This window comes from Geotrypetes seraphini, chromosome 5 (genome assembly GCF_902459505.1).
Source record: "Geotrypetes seraphini chromosome 5, aGeoSer1.1, whole genome shotgun sequence".
Classification (NCBI taxonomy): Eukaryota; Metazoa; Chordata; class Amphibia; order Gymnophiona; family Dermophiidae; genus Geotrypetes; species Geotrypetes seraphini.
Genome location: NC_047088.1, coordinates 102490006 through 102501431, shown reverse-complemented (window position 1 = coordinate 102501431; position 11426 = coordinate 102490006). Strand labels below are relative to the sequence as shown.

General features: G+C 45.2%; 1 protein-coding gene across 4 annotated transcripts in view; it reads right to left on the bottom strand.

Annotated features, from left to right (window-relative positions):
• URGCP (upregulator of cell proliferation) overlaps positions 1 to 9818 on the bottom strand; it is a 148132-nt gene extending 138314 nt beyond the window's left edge. For 2 of the 4 annotated variants that reach the window (XM_033945900.1, XM_033945902.1), the window contains exons 1-2: positions 9380 to 9818; positions 4135 to 4206 (exon numbers count right to left, since the gene is read on the bottom strand). In XM_033945900.1, coding sequence (XP_033801791.1) covers positions 4135 to 4206; positions 9380 to 9497 — 190 coding nt within the window. In that variant the 5' untranslated portion in view covers positions 9498 to 9818. The remainder of the gene's footprint in view (positions 1 to 4134; positions 4207 to 9379) is intronic. The other 2 variants (XM_033945903.1, XM_033945904.1) reach the window with 1 other exon arrangement.
• Positions 9819 to 11426: the final 1608 nt, after the last annotated feature.

Genomic DNA, 11426 nt, shown 5'->3' with positions numbered 1-11426 from the left:
ACCAGAGGCTATGCTTTGTAAACATTAGGAACTTTATTTGGTCCTTAGAACTTGACCAACAACCTTTTTTTTTTTTTTTTTTTTTTTAAATCTACCAACATGGTAGAGCATATATCTTAATAACGGATCTAGTTTTTTTCCCATGTATTCAGAGAAACATAAATATATCACCAACATGGTGTTTTAGTAACAAGTTTGGGTTTTTTTTTTTTTTTGTGCAAACTGTGCCAACATCGCAGAATATAACTGTCTAACAATCTCTTCTATCTGATTCAGACTAATAATCCTGTTTAGCTAGTTCTGGTACTGGTGTTTGTTCTCAGGGTCTAGCCATTCTCTGTGTCTGTTTTGGCAGCCATTCGTAGTATGTTGAGGCCAAAGTCATTGGAGGTCTGCAGTGGGTGATCCAGGCAATAATGTCTGGTGAAGGTGTGTGGGGTAGACCATGTAGCTGCTCTGCAAATGTCCTGAAGTAGCATGTTCTTGAGATTTGCCAATATTACGGCCATGGCTCTTAGTTGGTGTGCTGTGGCCTTTCTCTTGAGGGACAATCCCTCTTGTTCGTAGCAGGAGGCAATGCAGTTTGAGATCCAGTTGGATATGGTGTTCCTGGATTATTGGAGTCAAAGGAGACAAATAGTTGTACTACCTTTCACCAGGGCTGCATTCGTTGAATAAATAGGCGAAGGGCTTGGGTGCAGTCCAAGGTATGAAGGATTTGCTCCATGCTGTTGGCATGTGGTCCCAGACAGAAGGAAGGGAGCACTATTGATTGATTTATGTGAAAAGGCGAGACTACCTTTGGTAGGGACTTTGGGTGAGTTCTCAGTACTGTGTGGTCGTGAAGGATCTGTGAATATGGTGGGTACGTAACCAGGGCCTGTAGCTCACTGATGCATCTTGCTGATGTGATGGCGATGAAAAAAACTGTTTTCCAGGTGAGGAATTTGTTTGGCGCGTCTTCCATTGGCTCATAGGTTGCGCAGTTAATCTGCAGAGGATGATGCCTAGGTCCCATGCTGGTGGTGGAACACACCATATGTGGAATCTTTTCCACTTGAGCCCATATGATTTTCTAGTTGATGGACGTCTGGCTGCTGGCATGTGGAAAGGTTGCAGAATTAGCCTTTCAACATCAACGCTGTCAGTGCTAGGGTTTTCAATCTGGGATGCAAGGTTTGTCCCTGGTCCTGGGTAATGAGGTCCGGACGCAGCAGTAGGCTGATTGGCGGCCGTGCTGACAGTCATTGTAGGAAGGCGAACCACACTTGCCTTGGCCAGTAGGGTGCAATAAAGATCAATGTGGTTGCCTCCTGTCTGATTTTCTGGAGCACTCTCTGGATGAGTGGTATGGGGGGAAAGGCGTAGAGCAGGTGTTTCCCCCTGTGTATGGTGAAAGCATCCCTGGTTTGACTGTATTGTGCTGGTCTATTGGAGCAGAATTGGGGGCACTTATTGTCCTCTGTGGCAAAGAGGTGTATTGCTGGGCGGCCCCACTTGTGAAAAAGATCTTGGGCTACCTCCTGGTAGAGGGACCATTTGTGGGGGTCCAGCTTTCTGCTGAGGCTGTCTGCCAGGGTGTTGTTGAGGCCCGGGAGGTAGTTGGCATGGATGAGAATGTTGATCGACAAGGCAAAAGACCAGATCTTGTGGGCCTCCCTGCAGAGGGGGAGGGAGCCCGTGCCTCCCTTCTTGTTGATATAGAACATTGCCACCTGGTTGTCTGTCTGGATCAATAAGGTCTTGTTGGAGATCCAGGGGAGCGAAAGTTTGTAGGGCATTCTCGATTGCCCTGAGTTCCAAAGGATTGATATGCTGTTTGGCCTTGGATGGTGTCCTCAGGTGGAGAAGATGGGCTCCCCACCCCTGCTTTGAGGCAACCGTGATGACTGCTGGAAGGGCTTGCCCTTGTACAGATTCTGCTGTTTTGTATACAACTTGAGGTTGCTGCAGATTTTTTTGGTCCATCATGATTCTGTGAGACAGAGGTTGTGTGTGTTGGTTCCAATTTTTTCTGAGGTACCACTGCAGGGATCGCATGTGGAGCTTGGCGAGCAGGACATGTATGGAGACTGCTTGATGGCCCAGGAGGCGTAGTAGTGTCCTTTCTGTGACTGTATGTGTCTCTGATATGTGCTGAATCAGTTTTTGTATTGCTTTGCCCCTTGCGTGGGGCAGGAAAGCTGAATTCAGGGATGTGTAGATCCTTGCCCCGATGAATTCCAACAATTTGGTTGGCTGTAGTTTGGATTTTTTGGTGTTTACAAGGAACCCTAGGGATTGCAGGAGTGATATTGTATTGACTGCTATTGCTGTTTCCCAGGCTGAAGGGCCCACCACCAGCCAGTTGTCCAGGTAAGAAAACACGCATATTGCGCTCTTGCGGAGGTGGGCTGCTGCTACAGCGATACATTTTGTGAAGACTCTTGGTGCAGAAGAGAGTCCAAAGGGTAGGACCTGGTATTGGAAGTGCTGAGTTAGGGTCCGGAACCGCAGGAACTTTCTTTGGGAGGGGTGCAAAGGGATGTGTGAATACGCATCTTGGAGGTCCAGTGAAGCCAGCCAGTCGTCTTTGTAAATTAATGGTTGGATTGTTCCTAAGGAGTGCATGCAAAATTTCTCCTTTACGACGTACTTGTTTAGACCCTGTAGGTCTAGGATGGGTCTGAACCCTCCCGTCTTCTTGGGGATGAGACAGTAGTGGGAGTAGAACCCTTGATTGTGTTGTGTCTTGGGTCTTTTACAAATTGAAAATTTTGAGAAATTTACATGATTTTATAAGCAACAGCAATTTTTAGGCAGTAGTTCATGAATTTGATTACAGTAATATTTTACATTTAGGGTTACCAAAGTATCCCCCTCTTTTACGAATGCATAGCGTGGGCTTTAGCACCGGCAGCGGCGGTAACTGCTCCGACGCTCATAGGAATTCTATGAGCGTCGGAGCAGTTACCACTGCTGCCAGCGCTAAAACCCGTGCTATCCGTTCATAAAAGAGGGGGTTTGTGTTAAAAGCTGTTAATATGTGTATTATGTATTGTTTGTTCTTATTATCTTAAGTATGTTCTTTTGGATACCATCTAGGTTTGGTGTATAAATTTTAAAATAAATAAATAGCATAGAATGCTACTGCACATTTGATTTCAGGAGTTTCCCAGTATGATCATATTACTCATTTGATACCTAATTGCAACTTAAAATCCCATGTGTATTATAGTGAAAGACTTACTGGAATTTTCCAAGGTCAGAATCAAATGTTGTTATACCTCAGCATATTACTGATATGTCTCCTCATGTCTGCTTATCTGACCTCTTTGTCCTGAGTGTTACCTTGACCACACCAAAAGGAAAGACAGATGGTCTCTGTAACACCTTCTTGATAGCATCAAAGAGACAGTGCAACACCTATCCTGACTTCCTTTATTTGAGTGACAACTGGATAGCATCAAAGAGACAATAAACTGCAACACCTCCTTGCTTATTTGAGATCCTGACCTCTTTGACCTCCTTGCCGCTCAAATAACATCAGTAAAAACAGATGGGAAACTACATCAAAAAGAAAGGGAAGGTGACAAGTATTTACTATCTTGACCTTTTTGACCTAGGAATTGCCCAAACAGCCTCAAAGGGACAGTGAACATCCTAACCTCCTTGATCTTCAAAGGGACAGTGAAACCAGTCTCATGGGAAAACAATTTCTGCAAACACCTCCTTCTGACATCCTGACCTGGGTGTTGTCAAAACACAGAACAAAAGAGCAGGACTAATTGTAACAGCAGGACCAGCTGTTTATGCTTTTACTATGAACTCCGCAGTGTGCATCCTATATAAGACCGGGATTCTGACCCTGACAGTAGAATCCATGACGTTTGGCCTCGTCTCACGGGACAGTCCTTTGGTCTATCCATCTATCTATTGCAGGGATTCCCAATGGTAAGGATGGTCTGGGGTCAAGGTGATGATAATTTATATTTAATTCTTATATGTGTATAATAAAGTGTTATTGTTTATGCTTTATATTGTCTGTGTGCTTTTCTGAGTGTCACTGATCATCCCACTTGTCAGAAATTAGTGGCGGAACAAATGTTAATGTCCTGTGGCTTTGCTTAAGAAAAACTGCCATTAAATTCATACCTGTGTCAGTTTCTTCCTCTGAAATCTCTGTTGTTGACGCATTTTCTGAAGTCCCTTCCAGATATATAGAGTCTTCAAGCAAAAACAGACAATGCAGAGATAGTGACAATACAGTAGCTGACTAAGAAGAAAGTTGGACAGATATCATAGCTGTGAAAGAAGGTTGGGTTGTTTTTATTCCTTGTTCTTGCAAAAATAAAGGTCAATGAACATGTAGCAATAACCTTTTATTGGCTAGTTTCACACATTTGTGATTTGCTTTGAAAAATCAAATGGATTCAGTTAGTTCACTGACAAGATATAATCTAAAACCAAGGACCCTTAATATCTTTCCAAGCAGTACTAGAAAAAGATAATTCTCCTACTCCTGCCTACATTCAGATACTGGGCCCTATCTCTTCTAGCTCTTCACCAAAGCCCCTTGCAGACAATTGAGCTTTTCCTCTCCCTCTTCCTGGTGGTCCAGTAGTGAATCGCAGCAGAATCGACCTTCCTTCACTCCTGTCTGTACAGAAGCGCTAGCTAATTGGCTTCCGTGAGTTCTTGCAGTCCCACATATATACTCGAATATAAACCGAGACCCCCATTTTTGGGCCATTTTTTTGGCCACAAAATCTTGATTTATATTCGAGTATATATGGTAACAGCAAGGGGCCCAGGTCCAAGCTTTCAGTTTATGATTCTGGAATACCCAGTGAAGCTGACGAAACCAAAGCTACCTATAGATCAGTGGCCTCAAACTCAAACCCTTTGCAGGGCCACATTTTGGATTTGTAGGTACTTGGAGGGCCGCAGAAAAAAATAGGTAATGTCTTATTAAAGAAATGACAATTTTGCATGAGGTAAAACTCTTTATAGTTAATAAATCTTCCCGCCCCGAAGGCCTGCATGTTTCCCCCCTTTTCTGTAGTGTCCTGCAGCTTCCCCCATTGCCTCCCAGTCTTAGTTTCAGCTAATTACTACAGCATGCAGAGATGATCGCCGGTGCTGTAGCGTTCCTTGCAGGCTGAAATCGGCAGGGGCAGGATCGCAGCAGAGTGAACGTGCTGCTAAGGACGACGGCAGCCTGTAAGGATTGCTACAGTACCGGCAATACTCTCTGCAGGCTGTGGTAATTATCTGAAGGTAAGAACGGGTGGCCAGGGGGGAAGCCAGAGGACGCTGCAAAGAGTGGGCAACACTAATACAGACTAGTGCTGCCTGATTCACGATTCGAATCGTTGAATTGATTCGAATCGATTTAAATTTTAAAAAAATCGGCTTCCCGATTCGGACCCTCTCCCCTCGCCCCCTAAAGCAGGAGCGGGTGAGGAGGGAGGGTCAGTCGGGAAGTACTGCGTCGGGCTTCCCTCCTGGCCTCCACGAAAGACTGCGCCCCCCCCCCCCCGGGAAGGCCTCCGTGTTCCCCCTGGTCTTCCCAAACCGTTTACCTTACACCTTCAGCCGAAGATCGCCAGCTACAGCTCTTTGCACTGCAGGGCTTTGAGCTGTTTCCTCTGCTGCGGTCCCGCCCCTCCTGTGACATCGGAGGAGGAGCGGGACCGCAGCAGAGGAAACAGCTCAGAGCACTGCAGTGCAAAGAGCTGTAGCTGGCGATCTTCGGCTGAAGGTGTAAGGTAAACGGTTTGGGAAGGCCAGGGGGAACACGGAGGCCTTCCCCGGTGGGGGGGGAGGGGCGGGGGCACAGTCTTTCTGGGGGAGGCAGACCTTCTGGGGGGCCAGTCCTACAGGGGATGGAACAGGCCTTGGAGGGTGCAGGCCTTTAAGGGAGAGGTGAGACCAGAGATGGTGGCATAGGCCTACAGAGGGGACAGGCAGGCCGGGGAGGGGGGCAGTCCTTTAGGGGGTGGGACAGGCCTTGGGGGGGTACAGGCCTTTAAGGGAGGGGAGAGGCCAGGGATGGTGGCATAGGCCTACAGGGGGGACAGGCAGGCCTGGGGGGGGGGGGCAGTTCTTAAGGGGGAAGTCCTTCAGGGGGGTGGGACAGGCCTTGGGGGGTACAGGCCTTTAAGGGAGGGGAGAAGCCAGGGATGGTGGCACAGGCCTACAGGGGGGACAGGCAGGCATGCGGGGGCAGTCCTTCAGGGGTGGGACAGGCCTTGGAGGGTGCAGGCCTTTAACGGGGGAACAGGCCTTTAAGGGGGGTGGGACAGGCCAAGGATGGTGGCATATGCCTTCAGTTAGGACAGGCAGGTCTTCAAGGGGGGGACAGGCCTTTAGGGATGGGGGGACAGGCCTTCAGGGGGGAGGTGCAGGCCTTCAAGGGGGACAGACATTCAGGGGAGGGGGGCCCTGGTGTAGAAGTACACGGAGGGAGGGAAGGTGGGTTCAAAGAGATGTGCATATGCCGGACTTTGGGGGGGGGAAGAAATAATGGGTCTAAAAATAGAGGAGAGGGAGAGAGATGATGCACATTGGGATTTAGGGAGGGAAGGAACAGAAACGGAGAGAAGTTGGACACAAGGGATGGTGTGGAGGGGGGGATAGAGATACTGGATAGGAGGGTAGTTGGGATAAGAAAGGGAGAGATGGTGGACCCTGGGGTGGTGGGGAAGGAGGGAGAAATGCTGGATGAAAGGGTAGTTAAGAAAAGGTGGATCTGTGAATGGAGACGAAAAAAAAAGAAAGATGCCAGACCTTTGGAAGAGGGAAGGGAAACGGAAGGGGAGGACAGAGATGGCATGGAGAAAGAAGAAAGAAGGAGACCCTGGCAAGCAAGTTATCAGAAGACAACTAGAGCCTGGGACGGACAAGATTTGAGTAATGACCAGACAACAAAAGGTAGAAAAACTAATTTTTATTTTCTGTTTTGTGATTACGATATGTCAGATTTGAAATGTGTATCCTGCAAGATCTGGTGTTAGACCGCAAACATGAGCTAGGATTTAACAGAGAGAGGAAAAGTCTTTTTTGTTTACCCCACAGTGCTAGTGTGGTTAGTTGAAGGCAAAGGGGGTGAAGAGGCTATAAAATAAACCCACCAGGATGTTTGAAAAAATCACCCAATTGGTAGGAAAATTGAATTGAATTGAAAAACCAATTCAGTAGGCTGAATCGAATCAAATCGAAATTTTTTTTCCTGAATCGGGCAGCACTAGTACAGACCATGGGCTGCAAAATAGTACCTGATGAGCCGCAAGTTTCAGACCACAGCCATGAATGGGCTATAAAAACTATAACAATATAGTGCATTCAAGGAAAACATAACAATGAGAAAGAATACCATAGATTTGTCCTAAAAAGTGGAGAAAAGACCTCAGTGTCACTTTGGATTTAGTAAAAAAAAACCCCAAAACTTAGTCCTCTGGACAAAACAACTTCAAAAAATATTTTGAAGATGCGGACACATCCTGTCTAGAAAAACTCCACTCTATATAAATTCTTTACTTGAGTAAAAATATTGATCGGATAAGTAGCATAATAACTTTCAAAAATGTTTCCACAGCTTAATAGCTACATGACATCGGTCCTAACAAAACTCAAAGCAAAGAAAAAAAGAACAAAACACAAACTTATCTGCAGCAGGAATTTCTTCCACACAATATGCGAGCAGGGTGCAGAAAAGACTTAGAGGAGCTGCCTGCAAGGGAATTCACCCATGACCAGGACAAAGCCATTAAGGGCATGGATCGGATCTAATCCTTGAGGGATCCGATCTGTGTCCGGGGGGCCTGATTCACGAATCGCCCTCATGCAAATGAGGGTGATTGGAATCACGCCTCCAACCGACCGCTGGGATCGCAATGTAGATCGCAATGTAGATCGCATCTGTAGATGGTCTGCGCATGCGTCATAGAGCAGTGACTTTTTTTAAAAAAAACTTTTAACTAGCCCGCTTTAAACCCACTGGCTAAAACCACAGGCTTGCACTGCGGGGGAAGGCCAGGGCAGCGCATGGGGCAGGAGAGTCAGGGGCTCTCTCAGCAATTAGATCTGGATCAACACATCACATTCTTACCACAGTCTGCACCTCTTTTAAGTTTGGCACAAGGCAGAGAGGCAGGAGATTCGGGGCAGAGCAGGGTAGCAGAAGAAAAACGTTGCAGAGAGTCGGGGCAGGGAGCAGGAGATGCAGTCGGAAAGCAGTGAACGACTGGTCCCCAGCAGTCACTTGTTTGTGATTGGCCAGCCCAGTCGGTGTTGCAGGTTTTTTGTTAGTGAATCGCTGCCTGCCTACATTTGAATGCTGTACCCCCCTCATTTGCATGCGCCGGATCGGAGGATGATCGGGACCGAGGTTAGTGAATCGGAATGGAAAGGGGTCGCTAAGTGGTCGGAATTTGATCGGTGGGCTTAGTGAATCTAGCCCTAAGAGATTGCAAGTGATAATCAACTGAATTGTTTTATCCTATTCTACTAGTCTAGTAGGAAGAAAGGCGGAATAAGGAAAGGAGAGTCTATGGACTAGTAACTATAAACTGTTGCTTTATGCCTTCGCCTATACTATGCCACTGATGTAATTCTCCCAGTTGCTTAAAGATTTTTATTTCAGCAAAGCTTTTGGTTCAAGAACACACTTCTGGTATGGACTGCTTTACTGCTTGAGAGAACAGTGCAGCATGAGTGATATTAATAATGTTGTGGACCTCTCAGCCTTTGTTAGTCTTGGACGTAGTCCAAACTAATAAAAGCGTTTACATGGGAACCCTGTATATGATGCTTTCTCTAGAAAACAGGGCTCCTATTTAGACAACTCTGAAAAGAAATTTTTGATTTGTGTTAATGCAAGCAGTAGCTGCTCTTAATCGGTACCTTGGACCCACCTAGCTCAGAGGCTTGTCCAGAAAAAGAGAAAGAAAATGAAGGAGAGAAAAATCAAAAAGAGAAGACAAGAGAAAGAAGGGAAACAGCATTAAAAAATACAATGAGAAAAACAAAGAAAAAATGAAAGAAAAGGCAAAGACCTGAAAGAAAATATAAAGTAGAACATTAAAAAAGAGGTAAAAGCCAGAAAAAGAAGAGGGAAGAAAATCAGTGGCAAATTTTTATTTATGTTCAGTATTGACGAACGAGAGAACCAGTAAAACTATCTTTAAGTAATGCTATTATTTATATGCAAAGATTTGGCATAGGCAAATTGGTTTATTAATATTTATATGCTGTCTTTCTGCACATACAATTAATGTGGTTTGTAAAATTTACATAGGAAAAAGAAACACAGCCCAAAGTTTTACTGTGGATGAGAAAGTTATATGATGTGGAGAAGTAGTCCTCCCAACACAAGTACTCTATTTGGAATACTCACCATGTCCTGATGCTTCTAATGGCTGAATCTGATTTTGAAACACTGAATGCACAACATGAGTCAGTACCCGGCTACCTGCTGTGACTATCGTACCGAGTACATTCCATGTTTTGTCCATCTTGCTCAGCTTGAGACTGATCTCTTTGTCAGAAAACTTAACGAAGGGAGGAGCAGAAATGAAACTGAAAGAACATAATCCTGCAGACAAAAGCCTTACTTAAAAGCCACTTTCATTTCTCCAGAAATGAAGGAAAATGTCCTTTCATTTCCGAGATGTTCTAAATAAATATTTTTTCACAAAACAGCTGGTGCAATTCAGCGAAGTTACTTACCTGTAACGGGAGTTCAGGATAAGTCAACCACACTTTGGTGATTTAATTTAATTTAATTCTTATATACCGCTAATAACCATGAGGTTTCTAAGCGGTTTACAAAACATGACGCATTAAAAGATACAATAAATACAAATAAATAAGATAGGTACTTGGAAATTCCCTAACTGTCCCAAAGGCTCACAATCTAACTAAAGTACCTGAAGAAACAATTTATGAAAAGTAAAGATAAAAATATAAAGACAGTGGTAGAGATAGAGATAGAAATGAATATTCCAACAAGATGGCGGCTAGTTAGGTCATCTTCTGTGCTGTCTCCCTTGTTCTGCTTTTGTTTTTGTTTTATTTTGCCTTTGTTGATTTTTCTTTTAAATTTCTTTTTTGTTCTGTCTCTGCTGTTTTCATTTGGGACTTCCAGTCTCGTTGGTGCTTGCTTCTTTTGAGCTCACCTACCGATTTCCAGTTTGACAGTTGCTCCGATCTGGCAGCTGAGGGAGCCGTTGCCTGATGCCTGAATGGTTCTATGGCGGAGGTTAAGAGTTGAAGAATTGGGTCCTGTTTCTTTTCGTGGTGGATGGGAGAGTTCTGGCTTTCGGCTCCTTGTGTTCATGTCCAGGGGAGCACTGCTTCGCCCCCTCCCGAACCAGCTCCGTTGAATTTAAACTGCCACAACGGCGTGCTGAGGCAGATGAAGATGGGAGCCGGCCCACGCCGCCACGGAGGGACTACATCGGACCGGCATGCAGGTCGGTGCTGGCTCTCTCTAATCCAATGATTTCCCTAGCTTGAGTTTTGCAGTATCCCCCATAGGGGAGGAGGGAGGGTCTGTGTGGCGACTTATCCTGCTGACCACGGAGAACTCCCATTACAGGTAAGTAACTTCGCTTTCTCCATGGACAAGTAGTCTTAAGTCAGCCACACTTTGGTGACTCTCCAGTTGCGGGTTGCAGAGAGTGAAAGGTCCTTTCTGCTTCCCCGCTGCCTTGCTGAGGTAGGGTGAGGCTGCAGATAGCCTTGATGAGGGACAGAGGCAAAAATCTATTTATTGAGACCAGAGGCTATGCTTTGTAAACATTAGGAACTTTATTTGGTCCTTAGAACTTGACCAACAACCTTTTTTTTTTTTTTTTTTTTTTTAAATCTACCAACATGGTAGAGCATATATCTTAATAACGGATCTAGTTTTTTTCCCATGTATTCAGAGAAACATAAATATATCACCAACATGGTGTTTTAGTAACAAGTTTGTTTGTTTGGGTTTTTTTTTTTTTTTTGTGCAAACTGTGCCAACATCGCAGAATATAACTGTCTAACAATCTCTTCTATCTGATTCAGACTAATAATCCTGTTTAGCTAGTTCTGGTACTGGTGTTTGTTCTCAGGGTCTAGCCATTCTCTGTGTCTGTTTTGGCAGCCATTCGTAGTATGTTGAGGCCAAAGTCATTGGAGGTCTGCAGTGGGTGATCCAGGCAATAATGTCTGGTGAAGGTGTGTGGGGTAGACCATGTAGCTGCTCTGCAAATGTCCTGAAGTAGCATGTTCTTGAGATTTGCCAATATTACGGCCATGGCTCTTAGTTGGTGTGCTGTGGCCTTTCTCTTGAGGGACAATCCCTCTTGTTCGTAGCAGGAGGCAATGCAGTTTGAGATCCAGTTGGATATGGTGTTCCTGGATTATTGGAGTCAAAGGAGACAAATAGTTGTACTACCTTTCAC